We start from the raw sequence: 12353 nt of genomic DNA, 5'->3' as shown, positions 1-12353 counted from the left end.
CTTCACTGCCCTCATCGTAAACAACTTCCAGTTCCTTCTCTCCACTCCTCCTGTTCTGGCTTCCCTATACTTCCTGTGGCTAACGATTTGAATAATTACTTGATTCTGTTCTAGACTCTCTCTCCACTTTGAGTTCACTTCTGCCTTGGCAAGTCTCTGCTTTGAATGACCTCCATGGTCCATACCTGATATAATTTATAAAGCACCCAGCACAGTGCCAAATAAATTTGCAAATAAATCTCCTCAGAAAAGCTCTGAATTAGAAAGCAATTCAGTCAATGGCTAAGCTGAAAATAAGAAAAATCAAGTTTTTTTCCCCTTTGATTATACAACCCTTTGAATTCAATCATTAAGAGCCTTGATTTTTAATTTTGTCATGAGAAGAAGCGAACTTTATGTTGAACAGTTTGTTACTTTCTAGATTTCTTTTTTTTTTTTAAGTTTGTTTATTTATTGTTGAGTGTGGCCATGCACATGTGCATGTGTGGGAGCAGGGGAGGGACACGCAGAGAGAGGGAGAGAATCCCAAGCAGGCTCCACGTGCTCAGCACATGAAGCCTGAAGCAAGGCTCAATCTCAGAAACCATGAGATCATGACCTGAGCTGAAATCAAGAGTCAGAGCTTAATTGACTGAGCAACCCAGGCGCCCCCTCTAGATTTCTTTATACCATCCCCCTCCCACACATTTACACTTTTGGTTCTCCACCTTCCCTGAAATCTATGAATGGCCAGAGTTCTAGTACCTGAGTGAACCACCAAATGTTTTCGGAGGCTAGAATACTCAGCAAAGGAACGGCCACATCCTTGGGCTTCACAAAGGAAAGGCTTCTCTCCTAGAGACAGAAAATAAGGTAAAGACTCAGTCTTCTGATGAATTGACTATCTATTACTCTTTTCCCATTCATCTTACTCTGTTTCCAATGACTTGCTCTGATTTCTTGAATTCATGCTATATAATTTCAATTGGGCCATTCAGCAAGTGTCATCTCTCAGTGATCTCCTAGTAGACAGCCACCATATAGTCCTGCCCTCTTCTTTAGAGTGGCTACCTCTGAGCATCATACTTCTTTCTCCCACCTGGCTCAAGGGCTGACCCCAAGCTACAATGACCTACCTTCTTCAGTAATCCCATCCCTTTTGAGGGTATCAAGATCAACACCATATATGCTATCAGGATTTTTACTTTCAATCAATTCTCTTTATGATTCAGTTTCTAAATCCACTAAAAAGTAGAGATTTCTACAAGTTACAAAATAGGTATTACATAGTCCTCTTCTATAAAGCAAACAAAAACAGGTGTTCAGTCAGAAGTATAAAGAAAAACCTGTAACAATATGCTAAAGGTAGTTATATCCTGACAGTGGTATTATGGATGGTTTGCTTTCTTCTTTGTGCTTTTCTGGAAGTTTCATTGTTTACAGTATTACTTTGTTATTTTAAACATCAAAGATGCATGGTAAAAACTAATTAAGGTCTGTAGACTGAAAGTACTATTAACTTTCTGGTTTTGATATTGTACTGTGGCTACATAAGATGTCACATTTTGGGGAAACTGGGTGAAGCACACAACAAAACCCTTTGCACTATTTTTTTGTTTAATTTTTTTAATGTTTCTTTATTTTTGAGAAAGAGAGAGACAGACAGAGCATGAGTGGGGTAGGAGCAGAGAGAGAGAGACACACACACGCACACACACACAGAATCCGAAGCAGGCTCCAGGCTCTGAGAGGTGAGCACAGAACCCAAAGTGAGGCTTGAACCCATGAACCGTGAGATCATGACCTGAGTCGAAGTCAGACGCTTAACCGACTGAGCCACCCAGGCACCCCTCTTTGTACTATTTTCACAACTACTCATGAGTCTATAATTATTTCAAAATAAGAAGTGGAAAAAAAAATCAGAGATGCAGTTCTTATCTGAAGGTCACAGACTAGTATGAGAGAGAGAAATGTATTCATAAATAACTTTAATGTAAGTTTCTGTACAAAAAAGTACTGTAAGTATTTAGAAAAGAGAGGAATTCTAATTGTGGTAATTTTTTTTTTTTAAAGAAGCTGAATTTAAGCTGATCTTAAAAGATGACAAGGAAGGAAGGGAATTTCAGGCACAAAGAACAGTGTGAGCACAGCCTTGAAACCAAGAGTGCCCAGGACAAGTTCAGAAAATAACAAGTGTAAAATAAGAAGTATACCTATTGGTCTCTGCCTCTGGTTCCTGACACAGAGCTCCTAAATCCCTCGGAATTTCCTAGGTGATAGTAGTGTCTCTTATTCTAGTGAGGTAACTCTTGGGTGGGCTCCTAGATAAGGGCTGCTCTCCAGAAAGACCAAGCCATGATTAGAAGCTTGGGATTTTCAGCCCCATCCCCTACTCTCCAGAGAGGGAAGAGGGGCTGGACATGGAAATTAATAACTGATGATGCCCACATGGAGAAGCCTCTATAAAATTCCCGAAGTACAGGGTCCGGAAGCTTTCTGGTTGGTGAACACAACTACACGCCAGAAGGGTAGCACACTCCAACTCCATGCGGGCAGAAATCCCTGTACCTCAGACCTTTCCAGATCTCGCCCTATATATCTCTTTGTCTGGCTATTCACGTGTATCCTTTAGCATATCCTTTATTATACAATAAACTAGTAGATGTAAATAAGTGTTTCCCTGAGTTCTATGAGATGTTCTCACAAATAACTGAATCCAAAGGAGGATCATGGGAACTTCTGATTTGTAGCCTGGTCAGACAGAAGTTGTGAGCAACGTGGGAACCTACTACTTGCAACTGCCATCTGAAGCAGTGTGGGAACAATCTTGTGGGACTGAGCCCTTGATCTGTGGGATCTGATGCTATCTGCAGGTAGACAGTGTTAGAATTAAGTTAAATTGTAGGACACCCAGCTGGTGTTGCAGAGAATTGTTTGGTATGGGAAAAATCCTCACACATTTGGTGTCAGACGTGTTGTCAGTGTGGCAGCAGTGTGAGAGTAAAGGAGAAACCCAGGAAGAGCGAGTTTCCCTACGCGGCAACTAAAGCTGACACGGTGACAACAGGGGAGCTGGGCATGGAAGGGGGGACAACACTGCTCTAGATTATACTGTTCTTTCAGACTGTACCACAGTTTAATGTTTGTGACTTTCCAGTGAGTGGTCTATAACTTTTCTGAAAACATGTTTATATACTCACACCTACCCCAAAATGCTAGGCACTCAAAAGTTGCCAAATAAATGAATAATATACTTGTTATTACAGCTTTAGAACAAGACTCATCAGAATCTAGTGGCATGAATCACTGCATCAAGCTGGCTTAGGTGAGATGGCCTTCGCATTTGGAAACTGAGAGGATGGTGATTTTTGCTGAAAGGAAAAGACACAGGAGAAGAGGATGGTCAAGAGGCAATGCTGCGTAATGATGAAGAGCATGAGTCCATTAACGTTGAGTTCAAATCTTGACACCACCACTTATTAGTACAGGGAAGATAGCTGACCTCTCGGAGAAGCAGCTTTTTCTCTATAAAATTAACACAATACAATCTCGAAAGATTATTTTGAGAACTGAGACACTACAAGTTAAGTATCTTCAGCATAGTGTCTGGCACATAGTCAGCCCTCATGGTAAGCCACTGAAATTGGTAGCTTTAATTACTATCGTTACTACTAATAAAGACCAAAACTGTGGCTCAGTTTTGACATTTGAGATAATGTGAATTATCAGCATTTGAAATCAAAATCCTTGTAAGAGCTCTGGAGTCAGATCAGAATTCAAATCTCAACCCTGCCTTTTCCTAGCTGTGTAATGTTGGGCAAGTTATTTAACTCTAATCTCCCGTTTCTTCATCAACAAATACAGTATCTCATGCATAAAGTATCCTTGAGAATTAAATGGGATAATGTATATGTGCCGGACCCATATTGTGTCAATAAATGCTAACTTTTATTATTATATTAATTATGGCGACTCAGATCTGTGAGGCATCCAGGGAGAAATGATCACATTGAGCCCTGAGACTACAATGAGAGAGCACACTGAGTGAAATGGGAGAAACATGAAATTCTGAAAATGATGAACAATTAGAGGAGATTAACAAGGGAGAGCTAGAAAGAGCTAGAATGAAGAGAGAAAAGAAGGTCATGCCCCAAAGTAAAAGGAAGCATTTTAAGATGTTCAGTTTTATCAAATCTACAAACATAAGGAGCAGCACGAAGATGAATGGGTTAATGAATTCAAAAATCAAGTACGGTGAACTCTATCTACTTCTTCCCTAATCTATTCAGCTAGATGTTTTTCTTGTTCTTTTATTCAAACTGCTTCTTGGAGCAAGTATAGTTTACTCTCTCAAGAAAGAGCTGAGAACACAGCTATTCTGCCCTAAAACATATCCAGTGGTAATGGCACTCTAGCAGGAATCATAGGGACATACCTGGAACAAGTTTCACTTTTTAATGCCCTTTCATTGTATTTGCTATTGTTTTAGCAATGCAAGAATAAAGAAGAGACAAAGAAAGTGGCAAGAGAGGGGGAAGAACAGTTACACATCCTCAGAGATCAGTCTTGGTTCAGTGATTAAACTCTGACAAGAGACTTAGCACATTTTAGGCTTGGAAAGTCGCCCTTAAACTCTCAGAATGAGAGTCAAGGTATTTTTATCGTGGTCCTTTGGTATTAACATGCCATTGGACCCAAATCAAGTCACTCTTCCATTTTGCTTCTCATGTTGTGAGGCTTTAACGAGAAAGCAAACTCCTCAAAGTCAGGGGTTAAAATTAGCTTTTGTATTTCCCCCCACCTTACCCCATTTGGTGGCTAGAAGAGGCTCTGTATGGTTTGTATAATTCAATAAATATTACTGACCAAAATTACAACCAAGTAATATTTGAAGAAATTTAGCAATACTAATTTTGTCCATATCTCATCATATCATTGTTATCAGAGAAGGTCTTATATGCCTTCCTACACTTTAAGCTCCTAGAGGCAGAAATTAACACTGTCTATTCCTCACACCCAGGTGAAAATTCAATCAATGTGACTGAATTAATTGAAAAGTGCCACGAAGCATGTGAAAAAAAGAAATTCCACTTTTCGAGTTCTAGCAACAACCCTAGACCTTCATTTCTATTTCCACCTCAGAGCCTTTCTAAGGATAGGCAAGCAAACCCTGAGCCAAGTGGGAGATTGCCTGCAGGAATGTTGGGGTTGCACACACCTGTATGGATGCGCAAGTGGTTCTTCAGATTTCCAGCTGTAGTGAACTGCTTACCACAGCTAGACTCGGGGCACATAAAGGGCTTCTCCCCATTATGAGTCCTCATATGCACCTTCAGCCTCTGCAACACATAAAAGCTTTTCCCACAACCTTCCGCCGGACAGATGAAAGAGCGGTCATTTCTGCAACAACAAAACAAAACAAAACAAAAACAAACCAACGAAAACAAATCACATAAGCACCAATACCTGAAAATGCTCTTTGCTAGAAAGGGCAAGTCACAGCTCCTGTTGCCTCTCAAAGCAGACAGTAACTCCCAAACCTAGGTATGTCAGAATCACCTGATGTCTGCTAAAACTACAGATGCCCAGGACTGCCTTCCCTTTTTTTTTTTTTTTTTTTAAAGTAATCTTACGCCCGATGTGGGTCTTAAACTTACAACCCCAAGATCAAGAGCTGCGTGCTCTACCTACTAAGCCAGCCAGGTGCCCACACTGTACTTGTTGAATACTGATTTTCACAGGTTTGAGAGTAGGGCCCACACTTACTTTTCTTTTTTAAGTTTCCCAAAAAATTATGTTTTATGTTTTGGCACATTTAGGTGCCAAATATCTTACTAAATATCTGTAAAGAATGAGGTAAATGAGACAACGCAATCTTTCTATTAAAGAACAAAAGACATCTTAATCACGAGTAAACTGGAGCCCCTGCTTTCCTTTGTCAATTGAGGGACAAGCTCCTCCAGAAGCATCACCGTTCTTGACCTCTAAGCATGGAACCTCAGATATGCTCACCGATGAGTTTTGAGGTGGTACTTGAAGTGAGCTGGCCACACAAATGTCCGGTCACAGCCTTCAACTGTACATTTGAGTTTCTTTTCCACTTGAGGAAGGGGCCCAGAATCTTTGGGCTGCCCATCTCCAGAACCAAGGTGGACATTCTCTCCTGTAACAGAGTCACATATTTGTAATCTAGAGAAGGAACCTGTTGAGGTACTTTGGTTCAAACCATAAAGCTCCTATATTTTACTCCTAATGATCAGCAGGCAGATATCTATCTTCAGCTTCCTTAGCTCTCTATATATCCATTTAACAACAGAAGTGAGTGAGCAATTTGTTCCTAACCCTTTAATCCAGAGAATTATCAAAAGCCACCATCCTTTGTTTCACAAGACTAGGCCTCTCTGGCAAATGTCCACATGGTTTCGTATCAAAATAGGAGAGTTAAACCTATTTCGTATTACACAAATTGGCAGGGTAGCAGATACATCAATACCCGGAGTGGGGTGCTAAAGATGACTTCAAGTTCTAGGTATTACAAAGCTTGTATTTATTTTAGGAGGAGCAGCCATTCTGGCTTAGTTGTGGACTTAAGGTTGTGGTTTCTTTTGTAAATGATCATTCTTAGATTTCTATCTTCTGAGGTCAATTTGGCTGTTTCTATCATTGTAGAGAATTAGAATAACCTTCCAATTTCCTGTGCTACCTCGTTTTAGTTATAAAACTAAAGAATGCAAGAATTTAAGAATGCAAGAACTCAGCTGATTTTAAAATTTCTAAACACATTTTAAAAAGCTAGAGGTAACATCTACTGAAGTTTTTTGTTCAATAGAATAAAAGGAGGAGGGGAAAGGAGCACGTAGGGAGGTTCCTCCCTTAAATTTAAAGAAAATCAGTTAATTAAAAATTTATATAAATCCCAGATTCACAGGCGGTACTCCTTTTCTTTCATTTTCTTCAAGCATATGGAGTTTATTTTTCTACTATACATACCTCGGGAATAAGATTTATATTTCCAAATTTCCCTCTCAAAAGCCAAGAATAGGGATAATAAATGTTGTACCCATCACACTCCCTGGAACCTGACAACTGATCAGTTTCCATCCCGTCTATTAATCTTATTCTCTTCCTGTCCTACATTCCCTTTGCTCTACACTTCAACTAAGATGGCTTTTGCTAGTTAATATTAACTTTTTCTTTCTTAATGTTGTCCCACAGTTTTTTAATTTAATTGAAAAATACCTGCACGTAGGTAAATTTTTAAGATTTCCTGCAACAGGAAATTTCCCACCAACTCCAGAGCTCCAGGCAATTAATGTCTAATGAAAGGTCTGTAGAAATCCCATGCTAATATAGAAATTTAAACCAGTGACATTTGGGGCTTTGTGCATTCAATGTTATAGACACAATGAGAACACTGATATAATCATGAAATTTAAAAATTGCTCAGAAAATAGTGAGTTGCCTTGTATTTGAGTCCTCACAAAACCACTCCCTTAAAAACACTAAAGCACTGTTTGCAGAAGACGGATAAGCTTAAAAGGATCTCAGCCAATGATAGTTTTGGATATTTATTTATTTATTTATTTATTATTATATTATATTAATGATATATATTATAATGATATAATAATATATTAATATATTATTTATTATTATATTATTTATTTATTTATGTATCTATTTATTTTAGTTTTGGATAGAGATCCTCTGATGAACGGTTCCCCCGACTAAAAAAGAGAAAGACAAGGAAATTCAGCACCTCATACTGAGCATGTCAGATAACACTGTAAACATTTTAAAGATCCCACAGTTATGTGAGAAAGGCCTCTACATTTGGGATAACATTTCCAGTGACAGTATCATATATAGCATGGTTCAATAAATTTTTTCTGTAAAGGGCTAGACAGTAAATATCTTCAGCTTTGAGGACCATATGGTCTCTGTCACAACTACTTAACTTTGCCACTGTAGCAGCCATAGACAATTTGAATGTATGCCTGTGTTCCAACAAAACTTTATTTACACAACAGTTGGTTATATGGCCCTTTACTAACCCCTGATATACTGCATCATATACAAAATGTAAATATTTCTGTATTTCAGTCAACTTAGATGGAAGTGAAGATGTGCTCTAAAAAACTGCTACAGGACTCTCAAAGTGGCTTTAATAACAACAAAGATATTTATCTTACAAATCCATTTAAATACTGAATAAAATCATTTCATTATATGTTAGTGGGTAAAAAGCAATATTAAATTAATATATTTCATGATTTAAAATGCATGTGTACAGGCACCTGGGTGGCTCAGTCGGTTAAACATCAGACTCTTGGTTTCAGCTCAGATCATGATCTCATGGTTTCGTGACTTCGAGCCCCATGCAGGGCTGGCTCTGTGCCGACAGCACAGAGCTTCCTTGGGATTCTCTCTCTCTCCCTCTCTCCACCCCTCCCCCACTCACGCTGTCACTGTCTCACAAAATAAATTTTTAAAAAATGTTAAATGTGTTTGTAATCAAAACAATAAAAATTTCAGGTTGGAGTTAAGATGGCAGAGAAGTAGGGGGACTGGGATTTCCCTCATGCCTCAAACACAGCTGTCCTGAGGTCAGAACACTTAGAACAGAATACAGAGTGCAGAATAACAGAAAAATCTCTACAGATGGACAAAGACAGCTTGGTGGGACAGAGGTGTGTGTTTGTGAATTGAGAAAGATAAAATGGTGGGCAGCATAGGCATGGAGGGGAGGAGACCCCTTCTGTGGAGAGACAAAAGGAAGAGAAAGAGAGGCGAAGGAAGCATAGTATTGTGTTTGGACAAAAGAAAAACCTCTCAAGAGCATGAATGGGGAACAAGAAATAAAGGAGTTTCTACTTTGCCGTTTCTACTTTGCAAACGGCCTTAGAAGTGAAGATCAGAGTTTTCAGGGGTACATGACTTTCCCGGCACTGGCCTGGACATGTCCCTGTGTGCACAAGTCTGGGGGGAAAGGGGAGCCCAGCCCTGGGGCACAGTAGCGACCTCAGGGAGCACTGGGAGAGAACAGTCCCTTCCCTCGAGTACTGTGGGAAGAGGGTTTATTGCCCCCCCCAAGGACAAAAGATCCTGCAGGCACCTGCCAGCCAGAGGCCCTGTGTCAGCTGCGCGGAGTGGTGCTACCCCAGAACCAGGTCTGCACGAAGCGGGACCCTTTAAAACAGTGGGTTCTGAATGCCAGCCGAGCACCCAGGAGGCATGGGAGACTGTGGAACAGGACAAGCTGCCCACGGCGCTATTCTGTGAGGGCTGCCTGAACAGTGTGGTTTGAGACACCCGGTCTGGGGAGGACAGACCGGGGTGTCGCCGTTTTTCTCCCCATCACCAACACAGTGGGGCTTCAGGGAACAGGAGAGCAGCCTGCAGTGGAGGCCACTGGCTTACACCAAACCCCGCCCCTCCGTGCCTGGCAACTGCTTATCTACCAAAGTGGAACTGACACTGACCAAACCAGACGGCCTCTCCTGCAGACCAGCACAGCCACCTGTTCCAGATCCCAACAGACAACTGGACTGTGGTTTTGTATGTCAGTCTGTTATTGTTTTCTTTTCTTTCCTTCTCTTTTTCCTTCCTTTTCTTTCTACCCTCTTCTTTTTTTTTCTTCCCCTTTTGAAATCAGGCTCACAGTTTCTGATTTGATTTCTGATTGATCTTTATATATATATATGTATATATGTATATATATATATATACATACATACATATATATATATATATGTATATATATATATATAATCTTTTTTTCTTTCTTTTTTTCTTTCTCTCTTCTTTATTTTCCTCTCTCTCTCTCTCTGGATTAAGCCTTACAGTTTCTTTGATTCTCTGCCTGTTTTTTTTTCACCCCTTCCATTTCTCTCTTTGTATGGAATAAGGTTCCCTCCCTCCCTCCCCCACTTTCCTCTTTTCCAAGGTTACTTCAACAAACGCATCAAAGCACACCTGGTGGAAGGTCCAAACAATCCACCACTATGAGCAGTGGGATAGAGCAGCCAAATACTCAACAACAGAGTACACACAACACACTCCAGACAGTTCCTGAAGTGCCAGGCCCTGGCCAGTGTACGACCCCTTTTTAATATAGCACTCACAGGTGCGGGACACATAACAAAAGCTATTAAAACACATAAAAGGCAGAAACCTTGTCATAATGATGAAATGGAAGAATTCTCCTCAAAAGAAATTCCAGGAAGAAATGATAGCCAGAGAATTTCTCAAAACAGATATAAATAATATATCTGAACAAGAATTCAGAATAACACTCATAGGACTAATAACTGGGCTTGAAAAGAGCACAGAAGACAGCAGAGAATCTATTGCTACAGAGATCAAAGACCTAAGAAATAGTCTTGATGAATAAAGAAATGCTATAAATGAGATGCAAAATAAACTAGATGCAGTGACAGCAAGGATGGAAGAAGCAGAGGAGAGAATAGGTGAAATGGAAGATAAAATTATGGAAAATGGTGAAGCTGAAAAAAAAGACAGAAAGAAAATTACTAGACCATAAGGGGAGAATTCGAGTCCTAAGTGATTCAATGGAATGAAATAATATCCATATCACAGGAGTTCCAGAAGAAGATAGAGAGAAAGGGGCAGAAGGTTTATCTGAACAAATTATAGCTGACAACTCCCCTAACCTGGGGAAGGAAACAGATATCCAAGTCCAAGAGGCACAGAGAACTCCCTTCAAAAAAAAAAAAAAAAAAAAAATCAAAATCAGCATCACGACATATCATAGTGAAACTGGCAAAATACAAAGATAAAGAGAGAATTCTGAAAACAGCCAGGGACAAACAGATCTCAAACTACAAGGGTAGACACATAAGTGTAGTAGACCTGTCCACTGAAACTTGGCAGGCCAGAAGGGAGTGGCAGGAAATATTCACTGTGCTGAATAGGAAAAATATGCAGCCAAGAATCCTTTATCCAGCAAGGCTGTCACTCAGAACAGACAGAGAGATAAAGGCTTTTCCAGACAAACAAAAAGAAAGCAGTTCATGACCACTAAGCTAGCCCTGCAGGAGATCCTAAGGGGGACTCTGAGTAAAAAGCAGCAAAGACTATAAAGGACCACAGATGTCACCACAAACATGAAACCTACAAAGAACACAATGGCACTAAATCTATATCTTTCAATAATAACTCTGAATGTAAATGGACTAAATGCCCCAATCAAAAGACATAGGGTATCAGAACAGATAGAAAAACAAGATCCATCTATATGCTGCCTATAAGAAACTCATTTTAGACTTGAGGACACCTTCAGATTGAAAGTGAGGGGATGGAGAACCATCTATCATGCTACTGGAGGTCAAAAGAAAGCTGGAGTAGCCACACTTATATCAGACAAACTAGATTTAAAAAAAAATTTTTTTAATGTGTATTTATTTTTGAGACAGAGACAGAGTGCAAGTGGGGGAGAGGCAGAGAGAGAGGGAGACACAGAATCTGAAACAGGCTCCAGGCTCTGAGCTGTCATCACTGAGCCCGATGTGAGGCTCAAACCCACGAACTGTGAGATCATGACATGAGCCAAAGTCGGACGCTTAACCAACTGAGCCACCCAGGTGCTCCCAGACAAACTAGATTTTAAAACAAAGGTGTAACAAGAGACAAAGAAGGGCATTATAGCATAATTAAAGGATCCATCCATCAAGAAGAGCTAACAATTATAAATGTTCATGCCCTCAATGTGGAAGCACCCAAAATATAAATCAATTAATCACAAACATAAACACATGTACAGATAATAATACTGTAATTATAGGGGACTTTAATACTCCACTCAGATAATCTAGGCAGAAATCAGTAAGGAAACAACAGCTCTGAATGACACACTGGACCAGATGGACTTAACAGATATATTCAGAACTTTTCATCCTAAAGCACCAGAATACACATTCTTCTCAAGTGCACATGTAACATTCTCCAAAATAGATCACATACTGGGTCACAAAACAGCCCTCAACAAATATAAAAGAATTGAGATCATACCATGCATATTTTCAGATCACAATGCTATGAAACTTGAAATCAACCACAAGAAAAAAAATCTGGAAAGTCCCCAAATACATAAAGGTTTAAAGAACATCCTACTAGGGGCGCCTGGGTGACTCAATCAGTTGAGTGTCCGACTTCAGCTCTGGTCATGATCTCACAGTCCATGAGTTCCAGCCCCGCGTCAGGCTCTGTGCTGTCAGTTCGGAGCCTGGAGCTGGCTTCGGATTCTGTGTCTCCCTCTCTCTCTCTGCCCCTCCCCCACTCACATTCTGTCTCTATCAAAAAATGAATAAACATTAAAAAAAAAATTTAAGAACATCCTACTAAAGAATGAACGC

The 12353-nt window shown here is 40.0% G+C and overlaps 1 protein-coding gene across 4 annotated transcripts in view; it reads right to left on the bottom strand.

The window, feature by feature from the left end:
* The window catches only part of ZNF410 (zinc finger protein 410), a 49745-nt gene that overhangs the window by 11328 nt on the left and 26064 nt on the right, over positions 1–12353 (bottom strand). For all 4 annotated transcript variants that reach the window (XR_006218985.1, XM_042990081.1, XM_042990082.1 and 1 more), the window contains exons 6-8: positions 5992–6142; positions 5198–5379; positions 745–834 (exon numbers count right to left, since the gene is read on the bottom strand). Coding sequence is in view for 3 of the 4 variants with exons in the window: in XM_042990081.1 (XP_042846015.1) it covers positions 745–834; positions 5198–5379; positions 5992–6142 (423 nt within the window). In the remaining variant the exon portion in view is untranslated. The remainder of the gene's footprint in view (positions 1–744; positions 835–5197; positions 5380–5991; positions 6143–12353) is intronic.

The sequence above is a fragment of the Panthera tigris genome, chromosome B3 (genome assembly GCF_018350195.1).
Source record: "Panthera tigris isolate Pti1 chromosome B3, P.tigris_Pti1_mat1.1, whole genome shotgun sequence".
In the NCBI taxonomy this organism is placed as follows: Eukaryota; Metazoa; Chordata; class Mammalia; order Carnivora; family Felidae; genus Panthera; species Panthera tigris.
Note: the sequence above shows the minus strand (reverse complement) of the source record. Positions and strands in the feature narration are given on the sequence as shown.